At 36.5% G+C, this 16,739-nt stretch overlaps 1 protein-coding gene across 1 annotated transcript in view; it reads left to right on the forward strand.

Moving 5' to 3' along the window:
- The window catches only part of nr3c2 (nuclear receptor subfamily 3, group C, member 2), a 79,681-nt gene extending 63,151 nt beyond the window's left edge, over nucleotides 1–16,530 (forward strand). The window contains exons 5-9 of the mRNA XM_056766072.1: nucleotides 323–640; nucleotides 2,526–2,670; nucleotides 6,177–6,307; nucleotides 10,488–10,645; nucleotides 12,149–16,530. Of these exons, the coding sequence (XP_056622050.1) occupies nucleotides 323–640; nucleotides 2,526–2,670; nucleotides 6,177–6,307; nucleotides 10,488–10,645; nucleotides 12,149–12,304 (908 nt within the window). The 3' untranslated portion in view covers nucleotides 12,305–16,530. The remainder of the gene's footprint in view (nucleotides 1–322; nucleotides 641–2,525; nucleotides 2,671–6,176; nucleotides 6,308–10,487; nucleotides 10,646–12,148) is intronic.
- The last annotated feature ends 209 nt before the right edge of the window (nucleotides 16,531–16,739 follow it).

The following is a 16,739-nucleotide window of genomic DNA, read 5'->3' on the forward strand; positions in this document are numbered from 1 at the left end:
GAACAGCAACTTTCTGGAGTACAGAGGGGTCACAACTGTACACGAGGGATACACACTGTTCTATATGATCCATCTCTACATCAAACATTTCTGCTATCAGCTCCAGCTCATTTTAGATAAGGAGGAAAACTCTATTAACATTATTTAAAACTACACTTGGGGTCTTTTCATTAATATCTAGTGCATCCTAAATTATTCATCACTCTTAAAAGACTCTCAATGTTTAACATAACTTGCAATTATTCATAAAAATCAATCAGACAGCTAAAGCGAACGTCCTTCGTAATACAGTATGTATCATTTTGTTGTGTTTTCTCTACAGCACGCAAGTCAAAGAAGTTGGGAAAGATGAAAAGCGTTAGTGACGACTCTTCCCTGCAGAACTCAAAGGACGGACCTGCGTTCCTGACCTCTGAGAAAGAGCTGAGCTCCACCACCGCTCTCGTCCCTCACGTCTCAGCAGTCGCACCATTTTTATCGCCGTCTGTCTGTAGCGTCCTGGAGCTTATCGAGCCTGAAGTAGTGTTTGCTGGCTATGACAACACACAGCCCGACACCACCGACCACCTGCTCACCAGCCTCAACCAGCTCGCCGGCAAACAGATGATCCGAGTGGTCAAGTGGGCCAAAGTACTTCCAGGTACGACTTCAAGGCAAATCTGTGTTCAGCCCTTTTTAATACTATTTTGTACTTTTTGTACTGTATTGGGATTTATTTCAAGTTCAAGGCAAGTTAAACTGTTTGGATTATCCCTGGAAATGTCTACAACTGTAGCTTCCATGTGAACATTAAGTTTTAAAAGAGCAATGTGGAGATTTAAGAGGCATCTAGTGTTGAGGTTGCGAGGTGTGGAGTTCCACCTCTCCCTTTCGAAGCACTACGGTGGCTGACACAGGACAAAGATGTTGTCACGTTTTCACTTCTTTGCTGAAGGAGATAACGTATTTATGAAACACTCTGTAGAGTAGTTTGTCCGTTTAGGGCTACTGTAGAAACAATATGATGAATTGTAAGTGGACCCGCCGTGTGTAGATAGAAATAGCTCAGTGTAAGGTAATAAAAACATAACACTTCATTACATAAGGTCTTTTTACACCTCTGAACACATAGTTATGTATATTATATTGCATTTCTGTAAGTAGATCCTCCAAAAGATACACACTGGAGGAAGGTCATTTTTGACTTTCACAACAGAAATTGGTTATTTGGTTAGCATACGCTAAAATTGTACACTAAAGTTTACCATACATTTGCTCAATATTTACATACAGTAAGTGACATATTGGATCATTGTCTTTGCCGTCTCTAACAAAGTCTTGCGGTATCTTGCTATGAGACGGTCATTTGCTGTATTGCAATTATTTGATACCACGGTGTCTGCTTGCTATATCCGGATACAGAAATAGCAAGCTGAATAAACACCAGGGCTCACTGACTTTCAAAGACACCCGGTGTTGAGCCGTCAGTGCAGTACAGTATATACAGTAGCCTACAGTGCACACCTACAAGTGACAACTCAGGGAAGGACCAATGAAAAACACATGTGGTCAGCGGGTAATCATTATGTACGATCTATGTTAACATTTTAAATCATTAAAGTGATTAAAAAAGCCTGGCTTGGGACAGTGTGATGAAAAAGGCGGACCACATTTCATGGTGCTGTACATTTGACGTTGCCATAAAAACATACTATTTCTCTAGTTTCCGCATGTGGGCCATTTTCTCAAGAGGTGAGATGGAAATATGATTATTTATAAGGAAAGAGAACACAAGGGACGCTGCTCAGAAATTGCCTGGAAATGATGAAGGTAGCACAGAAATGAAATATAAACTTGATAGTGGTGTGACACATTATAGTCAATAGCGAATTGCATATTGCAGAAAAGCTTGGCCAAAAATAGCCTCTGTCTCACCAATAACTTTATAGCGTGTCCTCATTTGGCTTATATTATAGCATGTGGGTGACTTTATAGCTCTCAATGTGAGTGTTGGCAAGATTCCAGCCTGTTCTATTTATTGCTAAGCCTCTCTGACAACGGGACAATGAGTGGAAACCTTGAATGATTCATGCAAAACGAATTCTGTCGACTTGATCATTTCTGAACAAATTCGAACAGCTCTGGGAAAAAACCCCACACTGCGTTTGAGGTTCACAAATGACCAAACCAATCAGATTTGTCAAACATATTTTTATTTATGCATTTAACAAACGTGTTATCCCAACCAATTTAAAGTGCACGAGAACGCGCTTATCTTGGGAATTAAACATACGACCTTGCTGTAGCTACCACCTTCCTCTACAGAAACACTTTCAAACACAATTTCTTCACACATTCCTTTATATATCTCGCACCAAACCACCTCGCTTCTTTATTTAACACAAACATTATAGTTCCATCTATTTTGTTCCTCAAGAGCCTAAAGTCAGTATTTAATATTAGCTGTGCTTCAAGGCAAGTCATGGCCCTTTATGTCCCATATGTCTCTCAGCTTTGTGTTCACTTCCCCTTGGTTTTTTTCCCAGGTTTCCGCAGTCTACCCATTGAGGACCAAATCACGCTGATCCAGTATTCCTGGATGTGTCTCTCCTCCTTCTCTCTCAGCTGGAGATCCTACAAACACACCAACGCCCAAATGCTCTACTTCGCCCCTGACCTCGTCTTCAATGAGTAAGTGAATGTTTAGTGCGATCATAAATTATGTTCATTTTCAGTATATTTAGAATCCATCGAAACATCTCAAGGGTCTTGCTACTTTTGTTAACTATAATGTACCAAGAAAAATGTTGTGTTGCTCTTTCATAGTTTAGGCGAATTCTCAGCACTTCAAAAAATACCCGGTAAAAATAACGGTAATACAACAGCAGCTGAGGCAGTAAAATATTTTTTTGGGTCTAGTAAAATGACATGTTGTTCATTTTATTTTACACCCAACTTGTAAACTTGCAGTCCAAGGATTTTTTTTAACCGCACTTCAAAAATGTGTGAATTTTCTTTCAAATAAAATGGTGAAATACCGTTAAATTGAATGTTCTTTTTCCAAGCGCATGCTTTTCAAATGTACCTTTCAACACTTTACAAAAACATAAACAACTAAAATAGTAATGTAATTAATGTTATACAAATTTTTTGTTATTATGTAAAACTACTTCTGTCTAGTATGTAAAAGATTTAAGATATTCAGTAGATCTTATATGTAATTTTCCTTCCCACGGGTATTCAATCCTCAATATCCTTATCTGTGTTAACCATAACTAGAAATTTGACGCTTCAGGTTCTTCCAAGAGAATAATACAAAATGATAAACTCAATCAGCATGCTTCCAGCCGGCACAAGACTGTGACCTCAGAACTCTCCTTCAATTGATCTACTACAACTGGAAACTGGTTGTTTCCCATAAGGGCTTCTTAATCGTGTTGATCAGGTCAATGGGATGTGTAATCACCGCAATTGACAAGAGATTATGAGAAAGTGTTGAGTGGAAAGAGCATGAGTGTGTGCTTTTGAAGCCAAAAGTCTGATTATTGAATGTAGTAAAGAAGCTAAAAAACAGATCACAGTGACCCCTGCAGGAGGATTGGAGAAGTTCCGTGTATTTACGATTTTCTGCAAAACTAATTGGCATGTTCACATATATTCAGGTTTTGTTTGTGCAGTCTTATTTGCAAATGAGATCACTTGAAATTTGAATTTGTATGTAAATGTGATGTGAGCCTGTGCTCACTTTATATTTAATATCCTTAAAGGGATAGGTCACCAAAAAGTGAAAAATTCTGACATGATTAACTAAACCCTCAAGTTATTCCAAATCTGTTCAAATGTTTTCGTTCTGCTGACCACAAAGGAAGATATTTGGAAGAATGTCAGTTGCCAAACAGATCTAAACCCCCATAGACTCCCATAGCATTTATTTTACCTCCTATGGCAGAAAATGGGGGATTAAATCTGTTTGTTACTGACATTCTTCCAAATATCTTCCTTTGTGTCTAGCAGAAGGAAGACATTTAACCTAAAATCGTTGGTCCCCATTGATTTCTATTGTATGGACACAAAACCAATGCAAGTCAAGGGGGACCATCAGTTTTTGGTTACCAATATTTTTGGTTTTGTTCTGCAGAAGAAAGTCATTCAGGTTTCAATTTGAAAGGATATGTCCATAATTTTAATTTATAGTTGAACTATCACTTCAAGTTAAATGTAAAGTTTGTGTTATAGAACGTTGTTAATCTTTACAACGTTCATTTAAAATCAATATTTGACAACAATAAAATAACAGAAGGAAGCATGTCAACATCATACAAAGATTAAACATAGAATTTTCTTGTTATTAATCGTCCGGCAAATGCTAAAGTGACCTTGAATAGTGACGAAAACTGAAGGTCAGGGTATTAAATGCATATGATAAAAATGCATAGCTTGAATGCAATATAAGTCTCTTTGGATCAAATTCAGCGTCTGCTAAATGCACAATTGTAAATGTTGTATGTCTACCAGCAGGCAAACAGAGCAAAAACTGTGTAAGATACCAGTAAGATAGATTTATATTGAAGGAGCCAAAAATACAAGAGCGTTGACATTGGTTTGCAAGAGTGATGTGTACGAACCAGCCTTCATACAATTCATTAACATCACTTACAGAAGGACTCTCCATGGCAACTGAAAGTGGAGTCACAACCAATGTCATTTCCTTCCCCAGAAGAACACTTTATTGCTTTCAAAGCTTAGGAGACTCCTCAGTTGTTTCACTGAGGGATCAACTTTGTCTTAAATGTTGTTTTTTGTGATACACAAATAAGACAACGGTTACAAATCGACAGAATATGGTTTGAATTTGATGAGAAGAACATTTTAATTGTAGACGTTGTTGTATGAGAAACAGTTTGAGGTCTCTTTCTCAGGAGATAAATGTAAGCAGGAGACTTCGGCAAAAATAATTACAGTCTCAAAGAAACATTTGAGATATTTTAAATATTTCATTTAGGAATTTTCCTGGCAGTAGATCACCCTCGGTCGACAATATTCAAAACAAAGTTTCAGTTTCAAAGTTTATGAGAGAATCCGGAAGGTATGCATGAAAACTGCATCTACAATTCAGGCTGAGATCTTGCATCTAATGATGCTGGGAACTCTTTTGTCATTCAATCTGGATTGAAAAAGGATGGGATATTAAAGAAAGCTGTCAGACTGGAAAGAGAAAGAGAGAATCAGATCTGGCAGGAAGATCAAGAGCAGTCAAACCTGGGCAGCCAGTCACGCAGTTTGTGATATAGACACGAAATTTGGAATCTATTCAATTGTGCTCTTGGACATTCATATCAGTAAACACAAATTAATAGATTACAGTTTGTGACGATGTCACAAATGACCGTAAGACTATGTTGCAACGAAAGCTTTGCAAGACATAAAGGCAGAAATGTATCCAACATAGTCAAGCATGCAGAAAGATAGATTCACAACTTAAGCCAAATAAATTGTAAGATAACCATCTAGTAAATGAATAATCAGCCAAGAAAATGACAAGATGAGGCCAAGAAGGGTAAATAAGAGAGATTACAAATGAGGGAAGATCTATATCATGTATTTTATAATATATAATACTGATATGAAGTGTAACATTTGTGCTATATTTTCCTATCATGTTTTTATTCTCTTTTAGCACAACAGTTTAAAATATGATAACTTTCAAAATTCCCTTCAGCTTCAGTGGAGCATCTGGTCTGCACATTTTCAACCAAAACAAACCGAAAACGTTCTGTTTTTTCCATCTTTGCTGTCTAAAAGGTTATTTGAGGAGCAATATAAGTTCAGATCACCACACAGGTGAATTTTATTTCACCATATTATTTACTCTAGGAACTTTAATATGTAAGGCATATGATGTAAAGGGTTTACTGTAATGACAAGAATACTGTACATTATCCTGCTTATTAGATGTCCACTTGCTAAGTGAAACAAGCTGAAATTATTCCGTTATGTGAGAAGATAGCATGTGGAGTGATCCAAGAAACAAATGAATATCCATGAATGTCACAGCTAACCAATCAGAATAGAGTATTTAGAAACCAAAGGCTCCTGATACCGGGGTCACCTGAGGAACCCCGAATGGTTCCCCAATGTTTAATGAAATGTATGCTAGTGACATCGTTTACTAACATTCTTTCTGATTTGTCTCCTAGGGAACGAATGAGGCAGTCAGCTATGTATGATCTGTGTCTGGGCATGCGGCAGGTGAGCCAGGAGTTTGTCCGTCTACAGCTGACGTACGAGGAGTTCCTCGCCATGAAGGTGCTGTTGCTGCTCAGCACAGGTGAGTGCGTGTGGTGTAAAAGCAGGTGTGTAAGAAGGCATTGTTTTTGTGTGTTTTCCGGCATTTCAAAGCCACAATTAGCCAATAATGCTGAAAATAGACGGATGTGTGAGAATGAATGGATGTTCGTAACATTTTCCTTCAGCATCCATAAAGAATTGTGTGGGTGTGTGATATCAGAGAATACTTTTTTTAGTGTTTTTAATATTGACACCTGTTGTGTGACCTAGTGACTGAGTGTTTGGACAGCTTATGAAACATCACATTCCCATAACAGAAAGTCGTAGAATGCGAGTCATGCACATGGTCTGGTTTTTTTCGAGAGGAGATTGCAATGGAGAAAAAAAAACTTTGTAGTTCTGCAAGAGCTGTCTAAATTCAACTTCATTTTATAGATCCATCTGGTCCTGTTAACTAATGAAGAGAATGTCTATTTTAATGAAGGGTTCAAAAAGAGGGTGATATGCTTACAAAAAAAGTTAATTTAGGCATGTCTTCAAGTTGATCTAACTTAATAGGAATTCAGAAAAACAGCAAACTTAAGTGTTTCATGCATTCTGACTTCTTTACGATGTCAAACGTGCTGGCTTCTCATGCTTGACATGGTCAATTTGTCAAAAATGAGTTGGACATATGATGTTGTATTTCTGTGCTCGATAAACTCCCCCAGCATTCGTATAGGTTTAAGAAAGATTTTACCGACATGAAATTCCCTTACGTGACAACTTCTCTTAGTTCCTTATTGGACAATTCTCACAGAAAAGCACGCCCACACGTCAACCCGCAAGAGCGACATGAAAGAGCATGCCCACGCGTCAACTAAGGAGAGCGGGAGAAGGAGCACGTGCACAAGTCAACCAGCTGGAGCACGAGAGAGAGAGAGAGCACTGCGTTCGCTAAGTTCAGCTGTGTTTGTCTGTTCACTCCATTTTGGTGAGGAATGTTATTTAAACGATGGATAAAACGCTGGATTGGGAGATCTTTTTAAAACTGATAGATGGAGCGGTCCCAGCATTAAAAAATGCCGTCATGAACCGCACATGCTAAGTGTGTCATATGTCTGTGTTTTTTTGGTAATCGGCGCAAACGTGCATAAGATACACAACGCGAACTTATAGTGAATCAACAGTTATGCAGGGATAAGGCGAGGGTGTATTGTGTGCTCGTGCTCTAGGTCCCAACCAACCCCCCCATCCTGCACACGTTCAGGGCTCGCAGGTTTTCAGAAATAATTGAACAGCTGTATCTGTCTTTTAAAAATATGATCCAACTCTAGATTCTTCGAAGATACAAAGTATGCAATACTCTAAAGATTAACATAAGATTGGCAGAAACTGCGTGTCTTACATTCGCTTTAAAGCAGTAGTTCAGCCAAAAATTTGAATTAAAAAATAATTTACTCATCCACTTGTCATTCCAAACCTTTAAGAAGATATTTTGAAGAATGTTGGTTACCGAACAACATAGGTACCCATTAAATTGCATTGGTTTTGTGTCCATAGAGTGAATCGGTACATACAGGTTTGAAATGGAAGAGAATGAGTAAATTATGACAGCGTTTTCAATGTCATGTGAGACCACAGCAAAGTTCGAGTTTTGTATCCGCATGATAGCTTTTAGGATCCAGAAACACTTTCTGATCCTCTGGAGCCCTTCCAGGGAGCCCTGCTGTACTTAATAAAATCCAGTCAAGAGATGGGCTCTGCTCCAAGAGCTGGTGTTTTTCTCCATTTTCCTCCAAAAAGGGGTTATATGGAAGGGGGATTCACAGTGAAGTGCACGCTGGGTAGTTAAGGATGGTGCATAATTGAAGCTAATAATAATATTGATGGTGTGGCACTTTAAAAGCTGTTTTCCTGATACAGATTCGATCCCAACATGATATTTAGGTTGCCTTCGCTGACTTTTTCGGTTTTCAAGCGCGATTAATTTCAACTTTTGCTGTGCAAAGCTGGGAAGAGTTGTTTCGTATCCAAACAAAGAGCATTTTGTTCTTTTAGAAAACCAAGCTATAACACAAACCTATGTTATGAACTAGTTTCATAGCTTATTTTATTGGTGTATTGGGGGCTTTTGTTTAATAAGGTTAACATTTCAATTATTTTTGCTGTGTTGTGAATTTAGTTGCTCTGCTAAAGCTACTATAAAGAGAGAGCGAGAGAGCGAGAGAGAGAGAGAGAGAGGAGCTGTATTACTTTGACCTTGGCTAAGGTTTCAGAAGCCCTGCAGGCTCTCATATGACCTTATTTGTGATGGAGATGTCGACCTGTTAGTCACCAAACTAAATCCTCTCTCTTTTTTAATCTTATATTTAACCTTTATTTGCTTGTGTTAGATAAATATATCAGGAAGAAATATTATCACACATGATCCTGATTTGATGTTGACTGCATTTGTAATGTCTTTAAAAAAGTAATGTCTTTTAATGAGTAATAGAATCAATTTCACCTACAATACATACGTAATCAGCCATTGTTACTGTATTATCCCCCTATATCACCCAAGATGGTCACTACCAGAGCAATCTTTTTTAAGGAAATACAACATAGTGCATGATTCTCTATATTGAGCAATAACAAGCCCATTACGGGGCAAATGTGGCTAATCTCTTTAATACTGTCAGTTTTGGCAACAATCTAACAGTCAGAAAAATCTATTTCACAGATTAACGTTGCATAATCGTCCTACTTTCTATTCACTGGGGCTTTAAATGGCAGCCTGTGGGTAATGAGACTGGATATGGGTCAGTGGGAGAGCAGAAAACAGGGGGAGGTGACTGGAGGTGTTACACACACCTGCCACTGAGCAGAGGTGTATAACCCTGTTGCAGCCTGAGACAAACACAAAGGGTCTTACAGAAGAGCTTTTTCGTAACATTAAAGGTCCAGTGTATGAAATTTAGCGCCATCTAGCGGTGAGTTTGCGAATTGTAACCAGTGGCTCACACCACCCCTCCGGCCTCACCTCCAAAGCACTACGGCAGCTCTCACTGGACTAATTTCCTTTTTTTGCTTTTTGCTGAAGGAGATAACGCACTCGGTAGAGCAGTTTGTCCATTTAGGGCTACTGAATAAACAACATTGCAAATTCCATGCAAGAGGACACACGGTGTATGTAGATAGAAATAGCTCTTTCTAAGGCAAACCAGAAAACAACCGCTCAAAACACGGTAACCCGGATGCTGCAAATCATTTTGACAAATAAAAATAAATGTGTCTTTTAATCTATGACATTATATTTACAAATGATTAAACCAAATTGCCTGTTCGTGACATTTGAACCTCATTTCTTACCTTAAAACCGAAGTAAACGCACTTGGTAAAAATGAGCCAAAATATTTCAAATTCACATTTCATGTCTAGTTTTGTTTTCTCATGTGGCAAGTAGCCATGTAATAAGTAGGATAATGTATAAGTTGCCTAATTTCTGCTATAACAACCGGCCGCCTATCCATTATCCATTACATATTGCATTTCTGTCAATAGATCCTCCAAAAAAAAAATCACACAGCACCTTTAAGACAAGTGTGATTAAAATTAAACTCTTTTTTTTGTATCTTCTAGCATACAAACATTATAATTGCTGATGATTCTTCAGATCTCCACTTCTTGTTTAGTTTACTGGTCCATCTGGTTCTCTTAATTAAGAGAATTGCCATAGAAAGATTTTAATTGAAGGATTGAATGAAGGGTGAAATGTTAGCACATTTCACTTAGGCAGGTAAGTTAACTCGGTGATAAATGTAATTCGTTTTACTTTATATGTATCATTGCATCTAAATTAAAAACTTTTTTCAGCATTACTGCTGCAGCAAACTGTGGGGTTGCAACAAAATACATATTTTTTTGGAACAGGCAATGCATGCGATCTAGATGTAGATAAATAAATAAAAGAGCTGTTTGTTTCTCAGCTGTCCATAAACCAAATGTCACTTTAGATGGTTGGCTGAAGGCCATGAGTGCACTTGTTCTTTACAGGATGGGAGAGGATTACGACTTTCAACCTGAATGTGATTCCATAGTGCACTGCCAAAAGAACTTTTCAGTACCTTCCTTCAGTTAATCCTTAAATAACTTCACATAAGAGGACATTGCTCACTCAGACAGACAGATCAACCATAGCATGTCCAGCAACCATCATGAAATGCTATAGTTTTAATCATTTCATATTTTGTTGGCAGTGCCCAAAGACGGTCTGAAGAACCAGGGGGCGTTTGAGGAGATGAGAGTGAATTACATCAAGGAGCTCCGTCGATCCGTCGGGAAGGCCACTAACAATTCTGCTCAGACATGGCAACGCTTCTTCCAACTCACCAAGCTATTGGACGCCATGCATGAAGTGAGTACAGAGAAACTCGACGGGTTGGTAAAATCATCATGTGCCTTGTTGAAATATTGACTTCGGTTGATAGCTCAAAGATGTAATTCTGCTGTTATTATCAGGACAGGGTTCACAAAGTTTATCTTTCCTTTTTATAATGGCTCCCTCAAGTGGTACATAATAGCATCTCAATATTTACACAGCACCATTCCACGAATCAAATTATGTAAGAAAAATCTTTTAAGTGAAGTTCAAGCAAAACGGCTTAAATCGTGAATCTAACACAGGAAAGACATTATAGTAAATTGTAACATGGGTATTGTGGTGCATCAACTCAATTTTTAAGTTTTGCAATGGACTTCCTGATTTTCAAAAAGTAGTCAAAAACATAAACACTCTTGAAGAGCAACCGACTATAAATGTGTATCAATCTTTTAAATCTAATTCCCAAACAAATCGGATTGAGCTTTTGCAGATATTTTTTGTCTTGCAGAGAGATGCAGTAGAACAGACTGACAAATTGAATTCAAATTGATTTCTATAGTGCACAATATAATTCGCAATCTTGCATTGTTGCAATGCAACTTTGCAAAGAATATATTTTAGAAGAGACAGTACGAAGATTAGGAGAAATCTAAAAAAGATAGTATATGACAAAGAAAAAATCTATCTATCTATCCATCTGGGAGTTGAGAAATATACCATGTGTCCTATGGTGTGAGGGCAAGAATTTTGAAAACAAATTTTTAATAATATTTATACTTATATTCATAATAAAAATAGCATAAGAGAGATGTATCTTTTTATCATGTTTTCTGTCACACTGTAGGACACATTTACAGTTTATATGTCAAATACCCATGTACAGATTTTTTTTACCAATCTTCAGGTTTTTTATTTTTTGACTATACAATAATAAAGTATTTTCCCATTTATGCTAAATTATTATTTACTATTACTACTAATTACTAATATTATTGGTCACACAACAGGTGGTCGTTATAAATCATTGACCCATATATATATATATATATATATATATATATTTAATGTATATAAATATACAGTATATATGTATACACACCAATTTAAACCATTTAAAGAAATTAATTCTCATCAAAAATATATTTTCATTTAAAGGCTTAAACTGATCATAATGATTGATACATGTTATAAAGTTAAAATAAAACCAAATAATCAGCATATTCATTTCTACATATTGTTCCCTTTTTGTACAGGATCAAAAAGGGTTGCAATGTTTAGAGTGCCTTCAAATAAAAAAACACTTGCCTTCCTTCATTTCTGCCACAGAGAGATCAGAGGATCACAGTTCAATTCTAAGGGGGGGTTCATACCAAACTCGAAATTAAGCAATTCGCACTAGTTAATTACATACAAAGTCAATGCAAATATGCGGATAGACACAAACAAGAGCGTGATATGTAACGAGATGTCAATGAATTAATCTGAATGAAACAGAATGGTCCCCCCATTAAAGTGCTTTTCTTTCCGTCTTCACAGCTCGTGGGGAGCCTGTTGGACTTTTGTTTTTACACTTTCCGTGAATCGCAGGCCCTTAAAGTCGAGTTCCCCGAGATGCTGGTGGAAATCATCAGCGACCAGATACCAAAGGTGGAGTCGGGCCTTACACACACCCTCTACTTTCATAAAAAATGACCAAATGCTCAGCAGAGGAAAAAGTGAAGGATCAAACGAGAGGACACCCAGCCCTCAGAAAACGAACAAGAGCAAGCCCGCTATGCACAAAGCAAGGCGTAACAAGAGGCATGGTTGAAAGCCACATGAGGCTCGAGAGTTCAAGAGAGATGAAGAGCGATCTCTGTAGCTGGTCATCAGAGAACTCAAATTTCATGTGACAGTGCATTCCTTACCCCCAAAGACAATGCTGACAATGTTCTATATGGATATGAAGCCATATTCTTTGGTAAAGCTGTAGTGCACATGCACATGTGAGTCACAGAAACACGGACCCCCACACACACTAGACATATCTTCGACTCATGGACATGTTAAATGTGCCAGAAGACACATACATACTTAAATTCTACTTAAATTTGCCACTCTTGATATTACCGTTGAATACAATTTAGATTGATTTATTGCTGATTCAGATGCCCACAACCATATTTATTTTATGAAAAGAGGAACAATGATTGGACATATACTAAGGGCTACAATACATCAAAGCTCAATAGTTGCCATTTGGTGTATAGTATGGTACAGTAGTAACACAATAGATATTATAGTAAATACAATCAAATCTAAACTGATCTGCAAAACATTTGGGTTTCAAATTATGCAATTTTCCATTAGAATACAATACTAGAAAATTGGGTTCAGTTGCATATTGAAAATTCCCTCGACCTCATAACTCCAAGTTGAGACTGGAAAAACAAAATGACAATTAGATTATGGACTGAAGTGTTAACATAGTGAGCATCGGCCAGTCTAATGGAGAGCTGTGGTGGAACGGTCAAAGGTAATCTGAAAACTGGCAGCTCAATATAACGCAACTGGGATTTTGAGGACAAAACATGCTTTTTTACATTTGCAATACAGAAAACATTACGGCTTGCCTTGTAAAGCAACACCTCACTTCTACACAAATGTGATATTTTGTGCGAGAGCTCAGATTGTAGCAAATAAATTGTACCTAAGCTGTTACTAAACAAGCTCCCTTTTAGACATTAATGAAAATACCAATTTACAGTCCCACAGAGCAAAAGCTTTTTCTATGATTGTGATGTTTTTTTCAGTTAAGAACCAATCCAGCTGGAAGCCATTTTCTAACAAGGTGCTTCTTTTTTCTTAACGTAACAAGTAGGTGTTAAATTTTCAGTAGCAGCACATGTACAGTTATATATGGGGAAAACGTACTTATCTTCTCTGAAGCATACAGCTTTCTAATGAGTAAACAACAATAACAGAACCTGCTCATAAACAGCGTGTGTGAACTTATCTCGCAAATATAACTTGCTTGTAGGCATATTTTTCAAATGTTGTACATAGGTTTTGCTTTAAAACACATTTTAAGGGGCTATTTGAGAAAATGCCAGTGATTTTTTTTTGGAGAGAATTGTACAAATGAATCTGGACCACTGTTTTATAATCCCACTATGCTACTGATAAAAAACAAGTAAAAGAGGTACTCCGAGAGGTTTGCATTGCTGAGGATATTAAAGGTGTCAACTTGTGAGTAAGACTTCTTCCCTGTTGTTTCTCTATTAATTTAACGCACAGTTAAAGCTGTTTCACTTTTGAAAGGGCATTGTTCATGGGATTGGCATGATCCTATTGGCTGACATTGATTTGCAAAGACAAGATGATGTTATAATTGGGATATTAGATGTTATTGTGTTGGTTATGTAATGTGCTGGGGTGGGGGGATCGGGGATGTATTGTACAGTGTGTGAACTGGAAGGTCAAGGAACTCTTGACATTTGCCTTTGTGAGGCAGCTAGTTGGTAGTAAATTACTGTTAAAGGACAAGAAAAATAAAGTAACATAAATACTGAGAATCCAAGTTATAATAGTAATGGGGTCATTCTATAATTGCGGGTACATCTCACATCTGTCCGATTTGTTTTTATTATGACGTCATCAATATAAAAAAACGCATTTCATAGGTTTGCCTTCAGTTAGATTCGATAAGACATTTGGTTCTTCAAAAAGTTTTTATTTTATTCATAAGTTTCTTATTTTGAGAGATGCGCTGGTACTAAATTTCTCCACTGATACGACAGCAGATTATGCAAAGTGCCAATACCATTAGCTTGATGGTTATATTAACTTGCATTAACTAAATTCTAAAGGTTAAATTAATACTTCTTAACTTTCTGAATGTCATTCATTCTTATAACGACTAATAACATTGAACATCAAAATGGTGATGTTTCTAAACATTTAAATTAGACAGAGCACAATATCGATAGCCGATAGTGTGAAAATTCACTTCTACCGACCAACACCAATTTTTGGCTGATCTATTGGTTATCTTTATGCGTCTAAAAAACATTTTCAACTAATATCCTTATCAGACGCTTAGTGTTATGTCAGTTTCTTTTGAAGCACATGGATGAAAGACTAGAAGTTATGGCATCTTTTTAAATATGTTATTTAAGGACGTGTTTGTGCTTTGAAAAAAATCTCACATCTTTACATTTTCGAATGCAATATGTGCCCGAAACTATAGAATGACCCAATGAAAAAGATAACTCAGTCTCTGGTATACAGAGTCAATCCCATTTCACCAACCTATCAATACACTTAACACTGTAGGGTATGGAAATTATCGAAGGCCATGAATTAGATGTTGCAGAGATATTTAGTATCTTATTTCAACCTTTCCCTTTTTTAAATACACAGATATATAAATAATTGCTCAAAGGTTCATAGGATGTATGTGAAGTATTTTTGAAAGATTCTATTTTGCTGGACACAATATATAAGTAATTTGTCTAAAAAGAGTATATGAGACCTTTTGTAAAGTGAGATGTTTATGCATGCTTTTTGAAAAGATGTTTACAGTGTATTTAAGAAGGGAAACTTGTGCCTTTTTCTCACGAAAAGTAAGCATTTTACAATATCTATTGTAAATAAATAGGTGAATTATTTTGTTGCGTTGTATGGAACATTTCTATATAAATATGTTTTGGACGTTTGAGACACACGATTTCCCTTAAAAGTTACTGATCGCCCCTATTGAATTGAGAGCTTGGAGAGCATGGGATGAAAACAAGTGTATTTTACTTTACACAGCAAGAGACGTAATTTACTACCCAAACATAATCTTTAAACTTCTGTCATTTTTTTTCAAAGCAATGTAAACTAATGTTCAATTGTGTTTTGTGTTGTTTCCTCTGCTTCTACAAATCTAACAAAAACATACTGCTATACATCAGAGCTCTATTATTTAGAATGGATTTGTGGTTGCCAAAATCTTTTTATCCCAGATTTTTTTATGTGAATATATAAGGAAGATTAAACCAAGCAAAAAACAAACACTGAATTTCCAGTAAAGATGAAGAATTTTGCACTAACAAAAAGTTTTATCATATATATTTTGGTTTGGTTTTTGACCTGGTTTGGTTTGGTTTCACAAGACATTGATGTATTTTATTATTTATATACATATGTATACACTGAACATATTTTTATTTCTATGGGTGTATAAAATACAGTATGTAGAGAAAAGCCCTATAAAGACAGAACTAGGCGAGAACCACCTGATATGAATTTGGATTAACATCACACACCTAATGCAAATATAGACTGCCATGCTTGTTACGGCATGTTAGCATTCTGTGTTACTCAACTACCAAATCATGAAAAAATAGGTTGTTATTCATAGATCCACTTTTGAGTTTTTCATATTTAAGTTTAAATTAAGTTTAAAATGTTCTGCTCAAAGCAAGAACTTTTAGATGTGCATTGGGGTTGGGGTCCAGCAACACGTAAACTATGCATTTGTACAAATCACATTTAACAAGGGCAAAGCATGGTAAAGTTGGCCAATATATGAAACTAAAACCTACAGCAGCTTACTAATGAAAAGCTCATCCTGTAGTTTGGAAGGCAATCAATCTTTATGAATAACCATTTGTTACCCCAATTAAAGCTTTTTAAATGTGTGATACATTGTTTAAAGTGCAAAGCCATAATGCTCTTTTGTCATAAAAGAGGTAAATGTGCATTTTTGTTTTCTTTCCTTTTCTCAATGCTTTGTACAATACTTGTTAGTAAACCTCCTCAGTACAGACATATTCAACATGAGCTAAAGACAGATGCAACTAGTTCCTCTAAACTGTATATCTTGATGCAGATCTTGCCATAACTATGTTTGCAGAAACATCATGGGATTCCAATAAACCTGTTAACAATTATTTATATGCGTTGTTATTTCATCACTAAAGACAAGTTTTAATAACTGGTGTTCAGATTGGTGTTTACTCTTTATGGTGGTTTTAAAAAAATTGTGTTAACCAAAATTTTACTTAATGTATGGGTTGTGCGCTGGTGAACGCATCTTAATGAACACTTTGGTAACACTTTCTTAACAATTAGATAATGCATGATCTACAACCAATGATGA

The sequence above is a fragment of the Triplophysa dalaica genome, chromosome 2, assembly GCF_015846415.1.
Source record: "Triplophysa dalaica isolate WHDGS20190420 chromosome 2, ASM1584641v1, whole genome shotgun sequence".
Taxonomy (NCBI): domain Eukaryota; kingdom Metazoa; phylum Chordata; class Actinopteri; order Cypriniformes; family Nemacheilidae; genus Triplophysa; species Triplophysa dalaica.